Here is a 19,856-nt window from a genome sequence, read left to right on the forward strand (position 1 = left end):
AAGAGAAAACCAAGGGAGAATTTAACAATATTCCACCATGGGTTGTTCTGATTCTTCTGTTTTGTTAAAAATCGCGGTGGTTGTTCTGCCTCTCGCGGTGATACTACATGTTGTAGGATTAGCGACTTCAGAATGGAGTTCGATGAGTGCTTTCAATGGAAGGGAGACTGTTTCAATGTCATTTGGACTCTGGAAAATGTGCGCTACAAAAGGTTACCAATCTGAATGTATCGCCTATCCGACTGGTATGTAACTATCTTGTTTTCGTCACAAGTTGATACTAGTATACATGTATCATGTGTGTCTAAAGTAATTTTTCATAGCATTGTAAAATGATGTAACATTAGATAAGATATCATCTGAAAATACATCATTTTGACCATTAAAAACGTGTTGCTATATAGTATAGAGTTACTCTCTTTGGAGGGTAAAACTGAAGAAAAAATAAGAACAAAATTCAGTCAATGTCGACAAAAACTGCAACCGTTGTCTGTTGTTTTTTCTGTATTAAATAGAAATTATGATGAAAAGCTATTTTATACTTTAAAAGACACCTTTAAGTAATTTCTGTTTCTTTTGGTTTTGAACAATGATAATTATCTTTTAATACATGTATCAGATTTTAAAGGGGGATGCCAATTTGGGCTTTTCTGCGGACAATCAGTGATAAGACTAATATTTTACAGAAAGATACTTTAAGGTCAACTGCATATGGTATGCTATTCAAAACTTCATTATTTGTCTGGGCTCACAGAAATTTCAGGGGCTCAAAGGTCGCATGGTAAAATATGCAAGCTTCATTTTTCGGGCTGATTCAAATTCAATATTGGAGTAGATGTAAAACTAATATTTTTGTAGTTTCTGTTAAATAAGTGTCAGGTTTAGAATCACAAGTTGACATAAATGTAAAGAAACTGAAAAAGTAGGTCACCGTGACCTAATTTATGTCTTGTTAATTTTGGTAGCAAATACATTTTAGAAAAATGACAAAAATGACAATTCCAAAAATCACCAAGTAGTAACTTTTCAACAGTAATCCTGTCCCGCATTGGGTTCAAAATCTATATTTGGCAAGTTGCTGACCCTTCAGAGCTCTCGTTTGTGTTACTTCTGAAAAAAAAACCTTCGAATTCGAATGAAAGAAATACCATGCACATAAATAGGTTAAAGAAAATGCATTTTAAACAACGCGAAAATACAGGCAATTGTTTCAACGCTAGGCTATTGTTTGCCAACTCCCAGACCCTAGTCAACAATGGAGACCAAGGGAGAGGGAAGTGGCATCTATTTTGTGGTTTTCGAATATCTTATTGCATCATGAATACCCACACGGAAAGTTGACTATACCCATCTTTAACACAAAAGCATTGATCTGTATATAGACGCCAATAATAAGATTTAAAACAAAAATAAGTTGCTGTGAACCGGGACGAAATGACAATTCAGTTCGTCTACTAATTTAACTCGCTCTCATCACAACAACAAATTCTTTAAATGTTATGGTCCGACATTATAGCTTGAACAGACAAATACCAAAGTGATATTTAAATAGATGTGTCAGAAAATTCTGTTTATTTCATAATTATAAATTATACAAATACATGTATGATTGCAAAATTTAGCAAAAATAGCATTCGTCGACCTGACAGGACACCAACAATGGCGATATTCTCATCGTCTTTCTTTGGTAAAAAAACCCTCGTCAGACATCCAGGCCGCTGGTAGCAACTTACTGGATTCAGTATGCTACATAATTTTGTCCATCCCTTTCTATCAGACCCTACCAAATCCATCGCTTGCTTTTTTCATTAATTTGAGTTTCTGGAGAAGGAACCACCTTCTCAGAGCTAAATATCTTTTAGAGGGGCATTTGCTTGTTAATTGTATCCAAACTGAGTGGGGCTTGCATTTGTTGGTCAAAATACCGTGTATAGGTCTTTCTTGAGTACGTGATTTACATTAGAATATTACATATAGTGAGGATTTGGTTGTAAATGTGTCTCAAGTTTCAGTGTTTCGCAGAGGTATATATTTTCTTCGGGATTAAAACTTCGGCAAAGAAGCGAACTCATAAAAACCCTTACGAGACATCTGTGCAATCACCCAAGGTCCATATTTTTCACGAGCACTAACATCCTCTCCCGTACTTTTTTTGATTAAATCAAAACCAACCTCTCTATCGTAATTTGGCTCCAGGAAAAACGGTACGGAAAATCGATCGACGCCAATATCTATAATACGGTGACACGTTGCTTTAAAACGTCCACCAACCATGGAAGAAAACAGGTCTCCGATATTCAAAATGAGACTGTCGGGTCGAGGCGTGATCGGTGTCCACTTCCCGCTGGGGGACAGATATTCCAAACCTGGAAACGAGAAAGTGGACAAAAGAGCAAGGAATCCGGAATCCGTGTGGTTCGGTGTCGTAACAAAACGCCCATCCTCCGTCCTCGCCAACTCCGGCGGTTGTTCTGTCCATGGCGGATAGTGCTGCATGCGCAGAGATGAACAAGGCTGATAGGAAAACATATAGGTAAAGGAGTTTTCTTCGATTCCCAAACCAACGGCGGCTAAACGGAGAATCTCCATAGCGGTTTCGTGCATGATATCATAATAACCTTGAAGAAATTGTCTGAGGGGAAATGTTCCATCTTCTTGGGGCCAAACTGACGTTTCGTAAAACCAGTTTTCCGGAGAAACACTGGCAGAACTCCAGTCAATGTCTTTACCGAATTCAAAACCTTCCTTTCTACTTGCCTGATCTTCTATTACCGGAAAATATCCTCTGTAAACGTTTCTGTTATTTTTGTTTCAAATGTTCTTCATTACATCATTTTTCACGGACGCTGGCTGACTGAAGAACCACTTACAACACTCCATCAACTTGCAAGAGTCATAGCCTTTGACATTATCCACGTATAGGAAGCCAACTTTTCCCAGACCATTAACCACGTTAAATGCTTCCAGTGTTTGATTTGTCCTGGACTTGCTTAAATCAACAATCGGGATGTCGTTCATCTCCGACATGGTTCCTCTCGATTTCTTAAAGCTGTAAAAGAAAGAAATTATATTTAACTAACACTATTTCTTCATCTGAATATTTATCATATGACGATGCGCTGTATTACGTCATCACCGTATCAGACACGTACATAAACGCACTTACAATTTACATTATCTAATACTTCAACACAAAGAACACATTCAGTTATTATAGCTTTGTACGACACTCCTCTTGGTGCCAGGAATGAAAAGGCATTGTAAAACATTGTATAGCAGAGTTGTCTCCCTTATATAGTAAGGAAAACTTACATACAGGTCAAGCATATATTGCAAGTCTATCGCATCGAGCTTTGATACACAACACAATTGCACACTAAAAGCATTTTATTAAAAAAACAATAGCAAAGCACCAAAAAGTTTACATTATCACCAAGACAACAAGATAGAGGCGTTTGTGAGAACCAATCACATGTAGGAAATAATACATCACCAATTTCAATCTGACCTAAATGGGGGGAGTCTTAGTAAAGCTCTAAACTTTTTCAGGTTAAAAAGTTGGTTTATGTAAGGCTTTTCGTAACACAACCAATGAATATTTATATGTGATGTTTCAATGAATAGTGCGGTATGTGTACACTGTCACCTTCATCAGACAAATTAACAGGGCAACATGTATACACATGTGTAAAGGTGTGAAACTTGTACGAGTTGTCTTCGAATCATGATCGGTCGACCGATTTTGATTTCAGCTATGCTGCAGTGTACGATACTTTGCTGTAGTATTGTATTGTAATTGGACCGAAATGACTTGATTCTGCTACTCTTTGTCTAATACCTGGTCATATATAATCTGAGAATCTATGTGCAAACTCATCTTGATTTAGTACTGGCCCACTTTGACGTATCGAGATGCTTTACTTACCTGCCGCTTCAACAGATTGCTTTCCCTGCCCAATACTTTAGAGTTTCCCATTCGGTCACAAGTTTGTTTTTGTGTGGCGTGGTTTGTAATAGCTTTATTTATATGGGACTCCGGCTGCTTTCTTCTGATTTGGTAAATTTCTTTCCTGACAGAGATTCCGCATCTTTCCAGTGTTCCTCAAGGCGGACCCCAAATCGTCTTCCCGTCTCTCCAATATAATGCTTCGCAGTTTTTGCATCCGATTTTGTAGACGCACTCTAAGACGTTTTCCTTGGGTGCTTTACCCCTTTGGATGTACAATGTACATGTACTAGGATGCTTAGGAGTGTCATGTGTGGCTTCGTGGCTGCTGCTATGAGATGATCGCGGTATATCCTTCGGATGGTTTCAGATATACATGTACCTTTGATATGCGGGATAACCACTTGGACTTGGACTTGTTGTCCATAACTGCCCCCCCCCCCCCCCCCCCCCCCCCCCCTTATTTTGACACTGTTTTTTTTATCCATTGCCCTAGATATGTGGTTCTGCTCTTGTAGTATTTCCTGCTGTTCTGTGACTGTACATCTATAAGCAATGTACACACTACGCATAGTGGCTGATGATGAGAATTGAAGTTCGTGTGGGTCTTTTTCCTACATTGTATACCAATACATTTACGGTGGCGTCTTCTTTCTTTACTAGTAGAGTGTTCAAGGCAGGCATAGTGCCGTTGGACTCTTCACAAGTGAATTTGATGTTATTACTGGCATCTATGGTGGTAATGTGAGCGGTCAGCTTCTTTTGTGACACCTTCTTGATTATCTCAAGTACACTGCCATTAGCGTACCGTTTCCATAAACCTGGCTTGCACTTGATGGGTGTTTTAGCTATAGCTTCTTGCTTTAGATGTTCCGTGAATAAATTTGCCAAAATAGGGGACAATCGGCTCCCCATAGCAGTGCCGAAGCCTTGCTAGTAAATGTTTCCTCGGAAACAACATGTTGTTGTGAGCACAAACTAAAGCGATTCCATGATGTCCTGATTCTGGAGGTTTGTATTCTTCTGTCAAATTCTGTCTTATTCTAGGCGCTTCTGAATAATTCTTAATGAGTCGTGAATGGGTGTGTTGGTGAAAGAGGGACAACATCATGAGAAATTAATTCTTCATCTTACTCGTTTATAATGGAAAACACGGCCACCATTAGATGTTTTAATGTGTTTACATGGTGTTCTGATTTACTTACCAGCGGCTTAAGAATGACTGCTAAAGTCCTAGAAACATTGCAAGCAACGGAGCCAGTATAATCCACAATAGGTCGATCGAGATCGTGTTTCGAAGACAACTCCTACACGTTTTGCACATTTGTCTACACATGGTGCCCTGATCAATTGTCTGATGAAGGTCACAGTGTGCATACCTTACTAGTTATCGAAACGTCACATATGATCCTTCATATCCTGTATATACACTACTGACCAGCTGTCGCAAGGCATCCGTCCTTTATACAGATATGCATTACCGCAGATACATATGTACACAGCTGTTGTATGACCTACCCATGTGACTCCATTGTCGATAGCACAACAATTGATATTGCATATATACTTACTTTTTGACGGGTTCCTTTTCATAGGAGTTGATTTGAACAGAAATTATCACAAAGTATACCCATACATCAGCGAGAGGTTGAATAAATAAGGTTATGAATTCCTCAGGCCTGTATAAATAGCTATTTGCAAGTAGGACAGCTACAGGTCATGCTGAACATCCATTTACATGCATGGGCATACATGGACTTAGGTAAAGTTTAAAAAACCGACCGCACTTTTAACATTGAGAACGCTTACCTCATATATCACACAGGATAACGAGTCGGGTATCAATGGTATATTGACTATATTACAATTACGATATATCACGGCCATTGCTATCAGATTACAATTATCTAACGAGCTAACACAGGTGTGCATGTGAACACTGAAATGTGTTTGTTTGACTAAAGTACTTTAACACCAGCCCTCCACCTCTGGGTTGCGAGGTCGAAACGCACGTTGGGCAGTTGCCAGGTACTGACCGTAAGCCGGTGGTTTTTTCTACGGGTACTACTCCGGCTTTCCTCCACCTCCAAAACCTGGCACATCCTTAAATGACCCTGGCTGTTAGCAGGACGTTAAACAAAACAAACCAAAGAAACCAACAACCTGGTATTGATAATATTTGTGTTACAGAGTATCTCCTTGGGAGCAGTTAATGATTGTTTTGTCCTTTTGTTGCGTGATAAAGTTACATCGCTTTCTCAAAAACTATCTATGTTACTCTCGAAAGCATATGACGTCCCAAACAATCAGTACCTACCCCCAAGATAGATAACTCTGTGTATTATGAAATGACTCACAATGTCATTTTGTGTTGTAGTGGTTCTCCTTTTACAGTAAATATATCATCAGTTTTTTACTATTTATTCTCCACACTGCCTCATTTTGATGTCTGACGTTTGAAGTGAAGGTTTTCAGATTTCCAATCAACGTTATATAATTACACGATTGTATATTAATGTTAATATGAAAACATGATTAAATCCAGTCATACTTTACTTTTTCCCATTCATTTGAAATAATTACAATAACTACACATACTGTTTGCTAATTAAATAGGGATGTTGAGAGTGCATTAAATATTTTAATCTAATTTTAAATCATATTTCTCTCGCAAAAACGCTGTCACCATCAATGGACATTTATATTGATGGGCTAAAGGGCAATACGTACACACGTTGTTTAACTTATAAATGTGTGAACCAAGAAAATTGCTGAATTACAACTTCATGATAATTTTAGTCTAATAATTACTCGATTATTTAAGTAATTTTTATTTATTAATTAAATGCACATTATAGTTTGCGAAATTACCCAGTAAATTATTGTCTGCACTGTTAAATCAAAGCATGCATTAGAATATTTAAATTATAAAGTTGTTAGTAAAGAAAAATGTTTACTTAAAAGCATGATCATTTTAGTTTAAATGTTGTTTGATTATTGATTTGGCTTATAAATTTTGATAAGTTGATTAATTGTAATTGATTAACCAAATAAATCAGTTAATCATAATGAATTAGTTTGTTAATTATACAACACCAACTGTTATATGTTGCAGACTTGCAATATAAACTAAGCTGCCAGTTCTTTACATTAAATGTAAAATTGGTCCTTTTAAATCCCACGCTTTGCTGCAGGCGTCAAATGTCTGACCAGCTTCAGATAACACAGTACTGTAATGTAAACTAAGCTGACAGTGCATTACATTAAATGCATACTATGTGATTGGTAGTCGATAGTTGCGATCGTGTATTCTCCTTTCTCCCACTTTTTCAAAATAGCATAGGGACAGGTATGTTGTGACAGTTATTATAGTCTGCTTCATATATACCTTACATGGACTTTACCCTGTGTTCTCCCACATTACCTGGATTTTACCTGTGTTCTCCCACATTACCTGGATTTTACCTGTGTTTCATTACCTGGATTTTACCTGTATTATCCGACATTACATGGTTTTACCTCTTTTTTACACAAACTTTGAATTCATCTCATTTTGTTACTATATAATCAATTTTTACATACCATATACCATTTTCATCAACTAGATTCGCAGAAGACAGCTATAGTACAACAACTTTATATATTATAGATATTTCTCTGTCTGAAATGATTCGAAATGCGAAACAAAATCACACCAGGCCATTTACTACTATCCGATAACACTTATCACCATGGATAAGTATCGCCGATATTTGTCTTGGTACTAATTAACTTAACTTATTACAAATCATATATACATGTACATATAGGATTGGAAAACAAGCTAAAAGCTGATACTAATTCTGTTCCAAAAAAAACGATTAAGGCGTTAAATCATGGACATTTACACACAAAAATGAGATGGGCAAATTAACTTCTCAACAAAATACTTCAGTTGATTACATATTTGATACTTTAAATTCTGGAAAATTTGATATAGCCTCAGTGGTGTTTGAAAACTAATCAAGATGTAGACATTATTAAAATATTTTACTGTTGCAAATGAAATTCTTAACAGAAATGAATATTTCTTCATTTTCTTAGTGTTTAGCGATTTATCATCCCATAAAGGAATATCAGTAAGGTTTTCATTAATACCATACATCGTCATTACATTTGATAAATATTATGGTTGGATTAAAATATTGAGATGAGTTTTTAAGCTGTCTGATTTGTAAGTATACATACATAAGAATGGCTTTCTATCACTATTCCCTGTCAACCAATATAAAGGCAAATGCAGATTCGGATGAAATTTCTTCGGTACAAGAACATCGCCTACCATGAATAATTGTGTGTTACATTTAATTTTTAATCAGCCAATGTCTAGTGCTAACTATCATAAGTATGCTTTTTACTTAAGCATTTTCACTTCAGGCACTTATGTAAATGTTCTGTACTAATGTATTCTCTGTATACATGCAAGTATTGTATTGTACTATCTTTCTTTCTTTTGAAATTGAACTTGGTTAGTGGAATCTGGAAAATATCATATTTACAAAAAAAAAAAAAAATAGAAATAATAAAAATAAATAAAAATAATAAAAAAGTAAAATAAACAAGAAATATCTTTAAAAAAAGACAAACGGCATAGTTTTTTAATGCTGGTGGTTATAATATAAAACTGCTGGTGAAATAAATTAACGAACTAATTAATAAATGCACGTTTCAGCACGGATAACAAAATTATATCAGTTTGAATAATTTTTGGTGATAATAAGACTACATTTGAATCAGGAATATAATTTATTAATGTGTCATTTGAATAGATACATCCACTTATTCAGCTTGCATTCAATCTTAATTTTGTTTCGTCTTTAACTGCATATCTGTATTTTGCATTTACCGCTACATTGACCAATCACATACTTCATCTTGAAAAGTGGGAGAAGGAACAAACCGTTGCGATCCCCCCTAACAGTGCTCCAATTTCTATTTGAAACCTCTCTGGCTTTTAAGTCTATTGTAATGACTACTCCTGTAGCCCTGTAACAGGAAGTCATTTCTCGCGGACAACTAAAGGGGTGAACACTCAGTCCTCAGTGTATTGATATGAGTGAACGAACTGTGGTGTAACCGTTAGAGATTGTCTTTTCAAGATGGCGGGCCTTCATGTTCAAAGAAGATAGTAGTGCACTTTAAGCTATAAAAATCACTTATTTGTAAGAATTTTCTGACTAATAAAAGTGCAAAATTTATCGGATGCTGATCAGTTCATCAACAACTGTTTATCCTTCGCAAAGTTTGGCTAACTAGCATCGAGGTGGGATTTGCTTTTTTTGCTTATTAAGTTATCAGCCCAATGTTTATCTTGGATTAGTCTCAAATTCAGTGCACGTGCATATGCATGTCATAAATGTGAATAAGAGCCGGTGCGTTGGATAAAACAATAGCCCAATACGTTGCCGATGTATTTGCAAGCGGATACTAATGTTAGGCAATTTAGAACCAGAAATGTGTTATTTTCTGATGTAGAGGTATGTAAAGTATTTATAGAATGCATGTAGTCGTGGCGAAAGCAAGTAAAATCAGACGAACTGAATGGTCATTTCATCCCCGGTAAGGAACTAATTCTGGTTTTAAATTTAAGTGTGGGCGTCTGTATAAAAACCAATAGTTATGTTTCAAAGATCGGTATGAACGACATTCCGTGTGGCTATTGATGATGTCATAAGACATTTGAAAATCCACAAACCACGACACAGATGTCATTTCCTTCTGCTTTTGCCGCCATTTTTAACTACAGTCTGGGAGTTGGCGAACAACATGTTTAGCGTTGAAGTAACTGTTGGTGCTTTTTTCCTTTACAAGTGTGGTTTGTATACCGAAGATGCCATTTTATTATGCATTTTCCAGAGAGGCAGTGTATACGCTGTCGCCAGTATAATATCTAAGTAAAATTTCCAGGAAAACAGTCTTCAAATGTGTCCTCTTTTGTTTCCAGTGTTGGATTGGGTAAAATCATGTCGGGCGTTCGCCATCATCGGTATGGTTGCTGTTGTTGCGGCCGCCATCTTGGAATTGTTATGTACGGTAGCCCTGTCGAAAACTGCCCACAAGATGGCCTATATTTTGGCTGCACTAACAGCCTTCATTGGAGGTGAGTAACGTGTTAACACTATCACAGCAAAAAGCCTTGTAAAATACATTTAAACATGACGAAATTACAAATTCTGATCTACACAAGTTGTTATAGGTGAAGCCTATATGGAATCAAAGTACTGAATGCTTTGTAGAGCTAAAACTCTGGTGCAATTTTATCAGTTGGCTTTATTTTAAAAGTCTTTTTAGGTCACCAGAAAAAAAGGTCCAATATTTGTTGCACGGAAGTGAAGTGTGAAAGATTGACGAACCCATGGTAACTAATAGGGTCAAGGTTCAAGGTGCATATTTGTCTAATTATCCCTTATTTGGGGATAATATCTGAAAAAGTTCAACATGACCTTGACATGCAGGTCAAAGGTCAATAGAGTGCAATCATTCAACACCACAGAGCAAATGTTATAGGACACGTATACATCACGTGATCGGTTTATATCAGGGTGTCTGGTGCGCTGTTATCTACTTACGTGGGAATGTGGTATTGACTATTTAACATTTTATTTTTGAATATCAATATTTCTGGAAGTAAGTGTCTGTTTCCGTTTTACTTATATGGATAAGCTAAATCATATCCCCTGTGTAAGGAACGATATGGTGTCGGGGAATTTAAATCATTGTTGTGGATTATTTCTAGACGTTACCAAGTGATGGTTTCCACTAAAATTCAGTCCAATACTGCATATGTCTAATATATCTGTTGTGTTGAAATGTAGGTCAGTGACCTCTACAAGTCGGCTTTAGTATGTGGTCCCAAAGGCTTAGGCCCTGTATGTGTCTGCTGTACCTATTACACAGTGTGTTGAAATGCAGACCAATGACACGACCTGAAATATCACATACATGAAACGGATGTATAGTAACGGAAGTGACGTCATTTGTGAATGTACATGTATATGGTACCAGGTTTCATAAAACAAATGCTCTTGCTTTTATGGTATTACGAGTTACCCCGTCCCCTCAATCGCTTTTATATCAAATTAAATAAGGTTTTCGCTACATGAAAAATGATGTTATTGGATATGTTTAATGGCATGCAAGATCGCACCAGTACTTGGAATACAGTAACCCTGATATTTACAGTGGACTGGGGAACCCCCCACCTGGGGAATTCCCGCCTTTGTATACCTGTAATCCTACGTCATTCTATTTTTTTGTAGGATTGTATATTTTTTATTTTCCAAATCTAAAGACTCTAATCTTTACTCTGGTATAAAGAAAGTACATGTTATTTACTCAGGAAAACAGCTACAAACATAAGAAACATTTTTTCTTTAAGGACTTCAAGAGAAACAGGAGCTGATTGGTTGAATTAGTTGTGTTAATGTTGAATTTTGTTGTTGTTGTTTTTGTTTTACAACGTAGGCACTAATTCTTATTATCTATTTCAGCTGCCACTATCATCATTTCCGGTATCATTTGGTCCACAAAAGTTAGTGACTTGGCAAAACAAGATCAAGTCCAACTAGATCTTGATCTCAGCTGGTCGTTCGTCCTCTCGATCGTCGGAGGTGTTTTATCCGGAATAGGTGGCGTTCTGGTGTCGATTGATCTGTGTCAGTAACTTCTTTAAGCTGACTGTCTGTTTCAAACGTTTTACCTGACAGCGATTCCTAGGGAATGATCCAGTATTGTTCATGAGAATCCTACAAGACTTTAACGGATCTGTATAGTGTATTTAAACTTTATCACGTGATTGTCACATGATTTATAAATTTGACGACATTTTGTGCAAACTTGAGTATTTTGTATTCCTCAAGTTATCTTTTTCAAACGACGAATGTCTAATTTACTTTTAGAATCACCAAAACAACATTTTCGTGTATATTAAATAGAATGGAATGAATTTTCGCTAGTGTATTGCCAAAATGACTGAAGAGGAAAGTGCCTCTCCGGAAAATGTCAAGCGCCGACCACGATAATCAAGTTTAAATGCAAGAAAGTGTCGGCCATTTACAAACTTATGAAAGTCGAGGTCTTAAAGCTTCGGACTTCCGCACCCAGTAACACCAGCTAACAAGTTAAACATGAACAGTGCACACCGTCTCGACCCCGCTCTCATATATTTCTGCATTTATATTTCGAACAATCATGTTTTAATTGAAACAGTAGGGCTTTATTTTACCTCGTCATAACAACAACGTATGAAATCGACAAACGAATTTATCCTTGTAATATATTGGAAATTTCAAGATATATTTTAAGTATTTATAAATTGTACAATATGTATATTTCTTATTCATATTGTGATATTTTATATGTAGTATATTATAGGTGTATTTTGATATAGGGTAATAAGACATTTTGTGAACATGTGTAATTTTATTTAAGAAAATTGTGTGAAAAGTAAAATCGAGATTATTTTTAAGCTTAGTGGTAATATATCCAGCAGTTTGTGATATATACTTGTAAAATATGTAATATATGTAGTAAAATCGAGATTAATGTTTTGGGATTTTTTTTTTTTTTTTTTATTATTTTATATAAACCAACATGGTGAAATATCAAACAGTTTGTGATATATGCTTAAGTATAATAACATTTTCTTAATGATAAAGTTACTTTTTCTGAACGAAAATAGCATTTTTAGAACATGCATCTATGTATCGAATGATAATGATTGAATATAGTATTTGTTACTTAAAATTGCTCGATTTGCAGGATGTCCACTTGACCCTTAAGATTTAGCCATTTCAGAAGTCGAATTTATATTTCTCAAAGTCTTAGGGGTCAAATCACACGTCAAACAGACATGCCGCTTCAATTCTGAGAGTCAAATCTTGTTTTTGAAGAGTTAGGAACATACTCTTAAGGGTTTGCTCGATGACTTTTTTTCTCCTTTATTCCGTCCGCTTGTCTGAATGGCACTTAAAAACACTATAAATTTTGTCAATATTGCTGTTTACAATTTCATGAAATGAATAAAATAGTTTTCTTGTATCGAAATTTCCCTTTTTATTAAATCTAAACGTAGAAATGGTGTTGTTTGCTCTTTCTCTGTGTCTGTTTGTCTGTCTGTTTCTGTCATCCGTGGGATTACATGTAACACCTTCAGCTTCAGAACCGGTTGAACAGTAGTTACCCACCGCCAAAATGGCCGACGCGAAAGAAAACAAACCATGTTTTAAGATCAAATTAGCCATTTTATATAATTTTTCATCATTATAAACAGCCGTTTTTATCATGAAAATTATCAATACAACACTATTTTAATTATTTGAAGAAAAACTGGCCTGGTCCGACATAGATCAACAATAATACGATGCTTAGCCCAAGTTTCCTCTGGCCCTGCATGACACCATGAGCGCACTACTATATGACAAGAATTCCACGGAAGTGGAGGTGTCGCCTGTGTATGCGAATAATTAAAGGGTCATAACTCTTTAAAATTAGGACTTCAATAAAAAAAAAACAATAACAAACTTGTCCACAGTATTATGGTAACGAACATTCTATTTTCGCAAAAAAAAATTAAAGGGCTATAACTCTTTTAAAAAGGTCCGAATAAATTTGGTTAACGAACTTGTCCACAGTATTATGGTAACGAACCTTCCCATGCAGTTTCAAATTAATCCAGTAATAATTATTCAAGTTATTGAGTGGAAACCATTTTCGCAAAAAATTAAAGGGCCATAACTCTTTTAAAATGGTGCGAATAAATTTGGTTAACAAACTTGTCCACAGTATTATGGTAACGAACCTTCCCATGAAGTTTCAAATTAATCCTGTAATAATTATTCAAGTTATTGAGTGGAAACCATTTTCGCAAAAAATTAAAGGGCTATAACTCTTTTAAAAAGGTGCGAATAATTTTGGTTATCGAACTCGTCCGAGCTATCATGGTAATGAGCCTACCCATGAAGTTTCGAATTAATCCGTTCTAAACTACTAAAGTTATCGCACGAAAACCATTTTCCGGACGACGCCGACGCCGACACCGACGCCGCCCAAAAGTAATACCTATATGTCTCCTTTTTCAAAGGCGACACAAAAACGTGGAATAATCCGACACCGTTTGGTGTCGCTAAGATTTTGGTGCAAATACAATAAAATCGGGTGTGACATAACATCTACCTTACATATATGGATAAATGAGATATTTATTTACCCAAAAACATCAATTTAGTCCCAAATCGGTGTTATATTCCATCCGTATAGACCCTCGTTTTACGGTGTCAGGGCCAGAGGAAACTCGGGCTATACAATGATATGATTGAAACTGTTTCACAAAAAAAAAAAAAAAAAAGATGATCTCTCAGAATTCTATAGTTTCAATTATTATACCAATTATAAGCTAGGTAATTTTATCTAATTCAAATTATTTATATTGAAATCTATCTGTTTTATTCAAATTCAATTCAATTTATTTCACTCAGGCGAACTTTATATTGTGCGCGACAAGAGGTCAATAAGAAATACAATAATACAATGATATGATTGACAGTAAAGTACACATATTCATCTTCTACACTCCTCAACTCCTCGTAAAACGATAGACGCGACATTTCACTATTCATAGCCAATAATTCGTACACTATCATATACAACATACCATTTACTACCACAATATTACAATTCCATCTTAGTGCGATCATATATTTTAACATACAAATTCAACTAACCTGCAGATACCTTCAATCATGATATAACAATCAACCCATCATATACACTACAATAATGTTATATTTAGCAAAAATGATCAATAGTATATGCATAAAAAAGTTTACAATTTGATGTGTAAATTTATATATTATTTTTTAAATGCCTTTCTAGTAGTTGTTTAAATGTTTCTGTAAATATCCCTTATCAAATATATCTAAACAAAAAAATGTGGAGGGGTTCATCATTGATTACAAACCCTTTGGTTATTTCTTAAATCTTTCTCGGCGCAAGTGTACAGAAGCACCTCAAGAAGAGAAATGACCCGTGTAATTTCGGCATGTCGTAGGGGTGTGTTCTCCTTTCTCCCACTTTTTAAAAATAACATTGGGGCAGGTATGTTGTGACAGTCATATAGTCTGCTTCATATCACAGGCGCTTGCATAGAAAATGTGATTTTCAAAAAAAAAATTATTTGACAGTGGTATGTGTAATCTGTTAAACAGATTACACATACCACTGTCAAATAAAAAAAAAAAAAAAAAAAAGTCATATTTTCTATGCAAGCGCCTGTGCTTCATATATGCCTTACCTGGATTTTACCTGTGTTCTCCCACATTACCTGAATTTTACCTGTATTCTCCGACATAACATAGTTTTTACCTCTACACAAACACTTTTACACAAACTTTGAATTCATCTCATTTTATTACTTTTTAATCACTTTTTACATACGATATACCATTTTCAGCAACTAGATTTGCAGAATACATCTATAGTACAACAACGTATATATATATATTATAGAGATATTTCACCATTTGAAATGATTCAAAATACGAAACAAAATCACATCAGGCCATTTACTACTATCCGATAACCCAGATCAACATGGCTAAATATCGCTGATATTTTTCTTGATACTAATTAACTTAACTGATTACAAATAATATGTACATATAGGATTGGAAAACAAGCTAAAAGCTTATACTAATTCCTTTCCTGAAAAACGATTACGGCGTAAAATCAAGGACATTTACACACAAAAATGAGATGGACAAATTAACTTCTCAAAAAAATATTTCAGTTGATTACATATTTGATACTTTAAATTCTGGAAAATTTGATTTAACTTCAGCGGTGTTTAAAAACTCGTAGGTAACTAAAAACAGGGTTTGAAAGCGAAAGTAGGTAACCGAGTCCTGTAATGGAGGAATTTTTAGGTTTTTGACCAAAATTCTAAAATATCAAATATCCATAAATGTTTTGGACGTTTGATAGAATTCAAGTTAATTACTTCCCAAGTTGAGAGACGGCTCATCATAATTCATTTAGACAGGCTGATTAAAGTTTCCTTGTTGGGGAATGTCTTGAACTCGAGAGACAGTCGCTTGACCGAGGGACGAAATACCCTTTGTAGAACGCGCCACTTTTTAATTACCATAATACAGGTTTCATCGTTACATCAACAGCTGTTGCCCCGGCCCTGTCTTGAACAAGTTATTGAGCAGCATTATATGCAACTTCGCTAGCCAAGAGTGTTCAATACGATACTCTCCTATTCACCCTTGGCGGATCTCACGACAAAAATAGGAATAGGAGAGTACCGTATTGAACACCCTTGGCTAGCGAAGTTGCATTATATGCAATCTTTCGATTTCAAAACGAAGTTTCAACAACTACCGAAATGATGCAGATGAAGAAAAGGAAAGGACGATCTCATCACTGGCATTAGAACATGCTATCTAATTAGTCCGTGATCTCACAAGCAACGCTCTGTACCTGTAAAATACCAACCGATATGCCGAGATGACCCCAAAAAGTGCACTTGGTGACAGTCGATTATATAAACGCATGACCTTTCAACCCCATATGTAAATTAGGAATCTGGACAGGCTGAGCACAGGGGCTAGTAACGATATAAATGGGGGAAAATGAAAAATAAGAAAAAAACGTACGCAATACATTATGTATTGCGTACGTTTTTTTCTTATTTTTCATTTCCCCCCATTTATATCGTTACTAGCCCCTGTGGTCAGACAGAATAAGTTGACCCTTCACCCCAATCAGACTTTCCAACACCAGAGTATCTTTTACTACAAGAGACTTATTGCAGAACAATTACCCTTACCCGCCCCAATTACAACAGAATTTAACCCCGAAATATCAGTGATAAAGTACTAGAACCTAGACAGTCACATGCCCCCCTTAGGGTCCGTCATGGAGGGGATCATGACTTTCCCTAACATGCAGCCATAAAGGCTCTAAGCACCTCATCAATACTATTTCCTGGCTTAAAAACTACCGCAAAAGAAACGAGAAAGTTGTGCTGAACTGAAATAGATATATTGAGCTCCAGATACCACCAGCACCAGATCACCCAACCAGAGCTAGGAGTACCACCTATCTTGTCCAGGATCTTGTCCTTTTGCCTGTGGACAGTCCTGTCAAAACATATGGTCTGGGTTTACAAAATGTTTATCATTTAAAAAAAAGATACTGCATACAATACAAATTACCTCATACCAGGAATGGACGGGTGCAAGATTGACTGTTTTACAATAATAAGCTAAAAAATCCAGTTGGTAAAATCAGAACGACAAAAACTTAATATATACAGTAAAAAATTAACAATAACCTCACAGGCGCAAACTATGTCAACACAAAGTCAAAATGTAGGTCAAAGTGGCCTACTTTTTTGTGGGTCAAAGTGACCTACTTTTTGAACATGACATCGCCTCATCTAGGTCAACCCTTGTCCCAAATTACCTGAAGTTCCAGTAACTATACAATGTATATATAAATCTAAACTTATGTAGGTCAAAATACACGATTAATATTCAAAAAATGAAACAACCTGCAGAATGAAAATCCAATTCAGGGTAAAATGTAACTTTAAAGCCTACTAAATTTCAAAAAGATCAGCTGACAAAGAAATCAAATACCAGAGTACACAAAAGGCAATAACTTTTGTAAAATAAAGTCAAATAAAAATGCCATGCAGCGAAACAATTTTAGTTCCAAAGAGATAGGGCAGACAACACCATATGCATACCACAATCAGGTTGGGGAAACCAATTATTCGCAACCTTGCATATTATACGTCTATTGAGGTATAGTTTTGTTACTAAAAAAAACAACCAAAAATGAGTTTTTACTTTTAAAATTGTCTTCCAAGTTGCATTTATTTAATCATGAAACATCATACAAATGCAAAAATTAAAATACATTTATTATGGTTAATTTTAATGATACGATGGTTGATGAAGCGAGAAATAGATTCGTTTATGACTAATAGACACATAAAATCAAGAAGTAACATAAAATGCGTATCAAAAAAACTTACCGAAACGAGAGATCATTCTGGCTTGACGGCGGCGGGAAAACTGAATTGCCCGTCAAATTCCGTGCTATATATCACAAGGGCCTCACTGGCTAGTAGTATTTTCATTAATGAAAAATATTTTTCCGGCTGGGCACATCGAGGGGAAATTCATATTACCAGCAGCGATGTAGCATTAAAATGAATGCATATCTACGTCATCGTCGATTAGAAAATGCAATTATTAATTAATATTCCGATTACATAATAAAAATCCTGCATACACTTTTTTTTAGCATGCCAAAGCCCCGCTGTGTGACTGATTAAAAAGTCGTTACAAGTTCTCCCGGCCCTGCCCCTATACCTTCACTGAACGAGGTGCATGCAAAGCAGACATTTTACTGGTAGAGAGTGCTTTTCAACCATGGAAAACCTGACTTGTGCTATTACATTGGTTTTGGTATAAATAGTGTCTGATATTTTATAAGATAATTACCATCTCATGCAATTCAACGATATATGTACATGTATAATGCACAATGAAATTAAATTAAAATGCGCGGGGGGGGGGGGGGGGGGGGGGGGGTCCATAGTCACACATGAGATATACATGTTTCTCCTCCGTGGATATGTAAATCGCGAAAGTCACATCTGTAACCAATCGGCTTAAAGTCTCATGGAGATTGGCAGCGAGACTTCAGAGGAGAAAAAAAAACAAACCAAAAAACCAAAACAAAACCCCACATACATTGAGAAAACCATGTCAATATACTAAAAATAAGTGCAATAAATGAGTGTGAAGCACACCGGCAGTAGCAATCTCACTATGCACACACTATGCACTCAATTTTTATGTATGTATTTTGAAATTTTACGTCACATAATATCACTCCTAGTCATCTATTGGATGTATAAACCGAATTAAAAGGGTCTGGACATACAAGCTTTCAAAAACTTACCCCAACAACCTTAAAGTGAGTTTTGGTGCCAAAAAAGTTAAGTCCACAAAATGGTTAAATGCGAAAATAAAAAATCACAATAAAAAAAAAAATCTGCTGGATTATGCTATAACACCACTCCTAGACCTCTAATGAATGTATAAACCAAATCAGAATTGTGTGAGGTGTATACGTTTGGACTTACAAGCTTTCTAAAAACTTACCCCCAAAACTTTAAAGAGGGTTTTGGTGCCAAAAATGAAAAGTCCACAAAATGGTAATATGCGAAAAAAAATCGCATTTGTTTTCTGAATGATATTGCCATAACATCGCTCCTGGACCTCCAATGAATGTATAAACCAAATTAGAAGGGTGCGAGATGTATACTTTAGGACTTAGAATCTTTCCAAAAACTTACCCCACAAACTTTAAAGTGGGATGGGACGCCGACGCCGACGCCGGGGTATAGCTCACGATTACTCGTAACCGGTGGTCTAATAATAGTGATCTTATCTTGTAAAGTATTTTGCTGCATACTCATCAAAGTCACGGACAGTTTATGCATGTTTTGATATGTATTTTATCCAGAGACATAGAATGGAGGCCTCAGATTTTATCTAAAAACGTACGTATCAATGTTCAATCAAGGTATTTTTTATGTGTTATGTTTGTTCTGTATGCAATTAAAAACACAAAACAAACAAACAAACACAAAAAAAAGAAAAAAGAAAGAAAGAGAAATTAAAGAAAAAAAAACCACTCGATTTACATCATTAACTTCACGGGATACCATTTCATGCCAGGCGCGTATCTTACATGTTTTCTTTAAAAAAAAATAAAGTGTTATGATGTATATCATTACTAAAGAGGAGTTGTGTTTTTTAGTTGGACAAGTTCGAGCATGAAGGGACAG

The 19,856-nt window shown here is 35.7% G+C and overlaps 1 protein-coding gene across 1 annotated transcript; it reads right to left on the reverse strand.

Annotated features, from left to right (window-relative positions):
* Positions 1-2,043: 2,043 nt before the first annotated feature.
* LOC117336560 (2-oxoglutarate-dependent dioxygenase citB-like) lies at positions 2,044-2,589 on the reverse strand. The gene has a single exon (XM_033897171.1). The coding sequence runs from the start codon at positions 2,587-2,589 to the stop codon at positions 2,044-2,046; it is 546 nt and encodes a 181-aa protein (XP_033753062.1).
* Between the last annotated feature and the right edge of the window lie 17,267 nt (positions 2,590-19,856).

Source organism: Pecten maximus, chromosome 10, assembly GCF_902652985.1.
Source record: "Pecten maximus chromosome 10, xPecMax1.1, whole genome shotgun sequence".
Taxonomy (NCBI): Eukaryota; Metazoa; Mollusca; class Bivalvia; order Pectinida; family Pectinidae; genus Pecten; species Pecten maximus.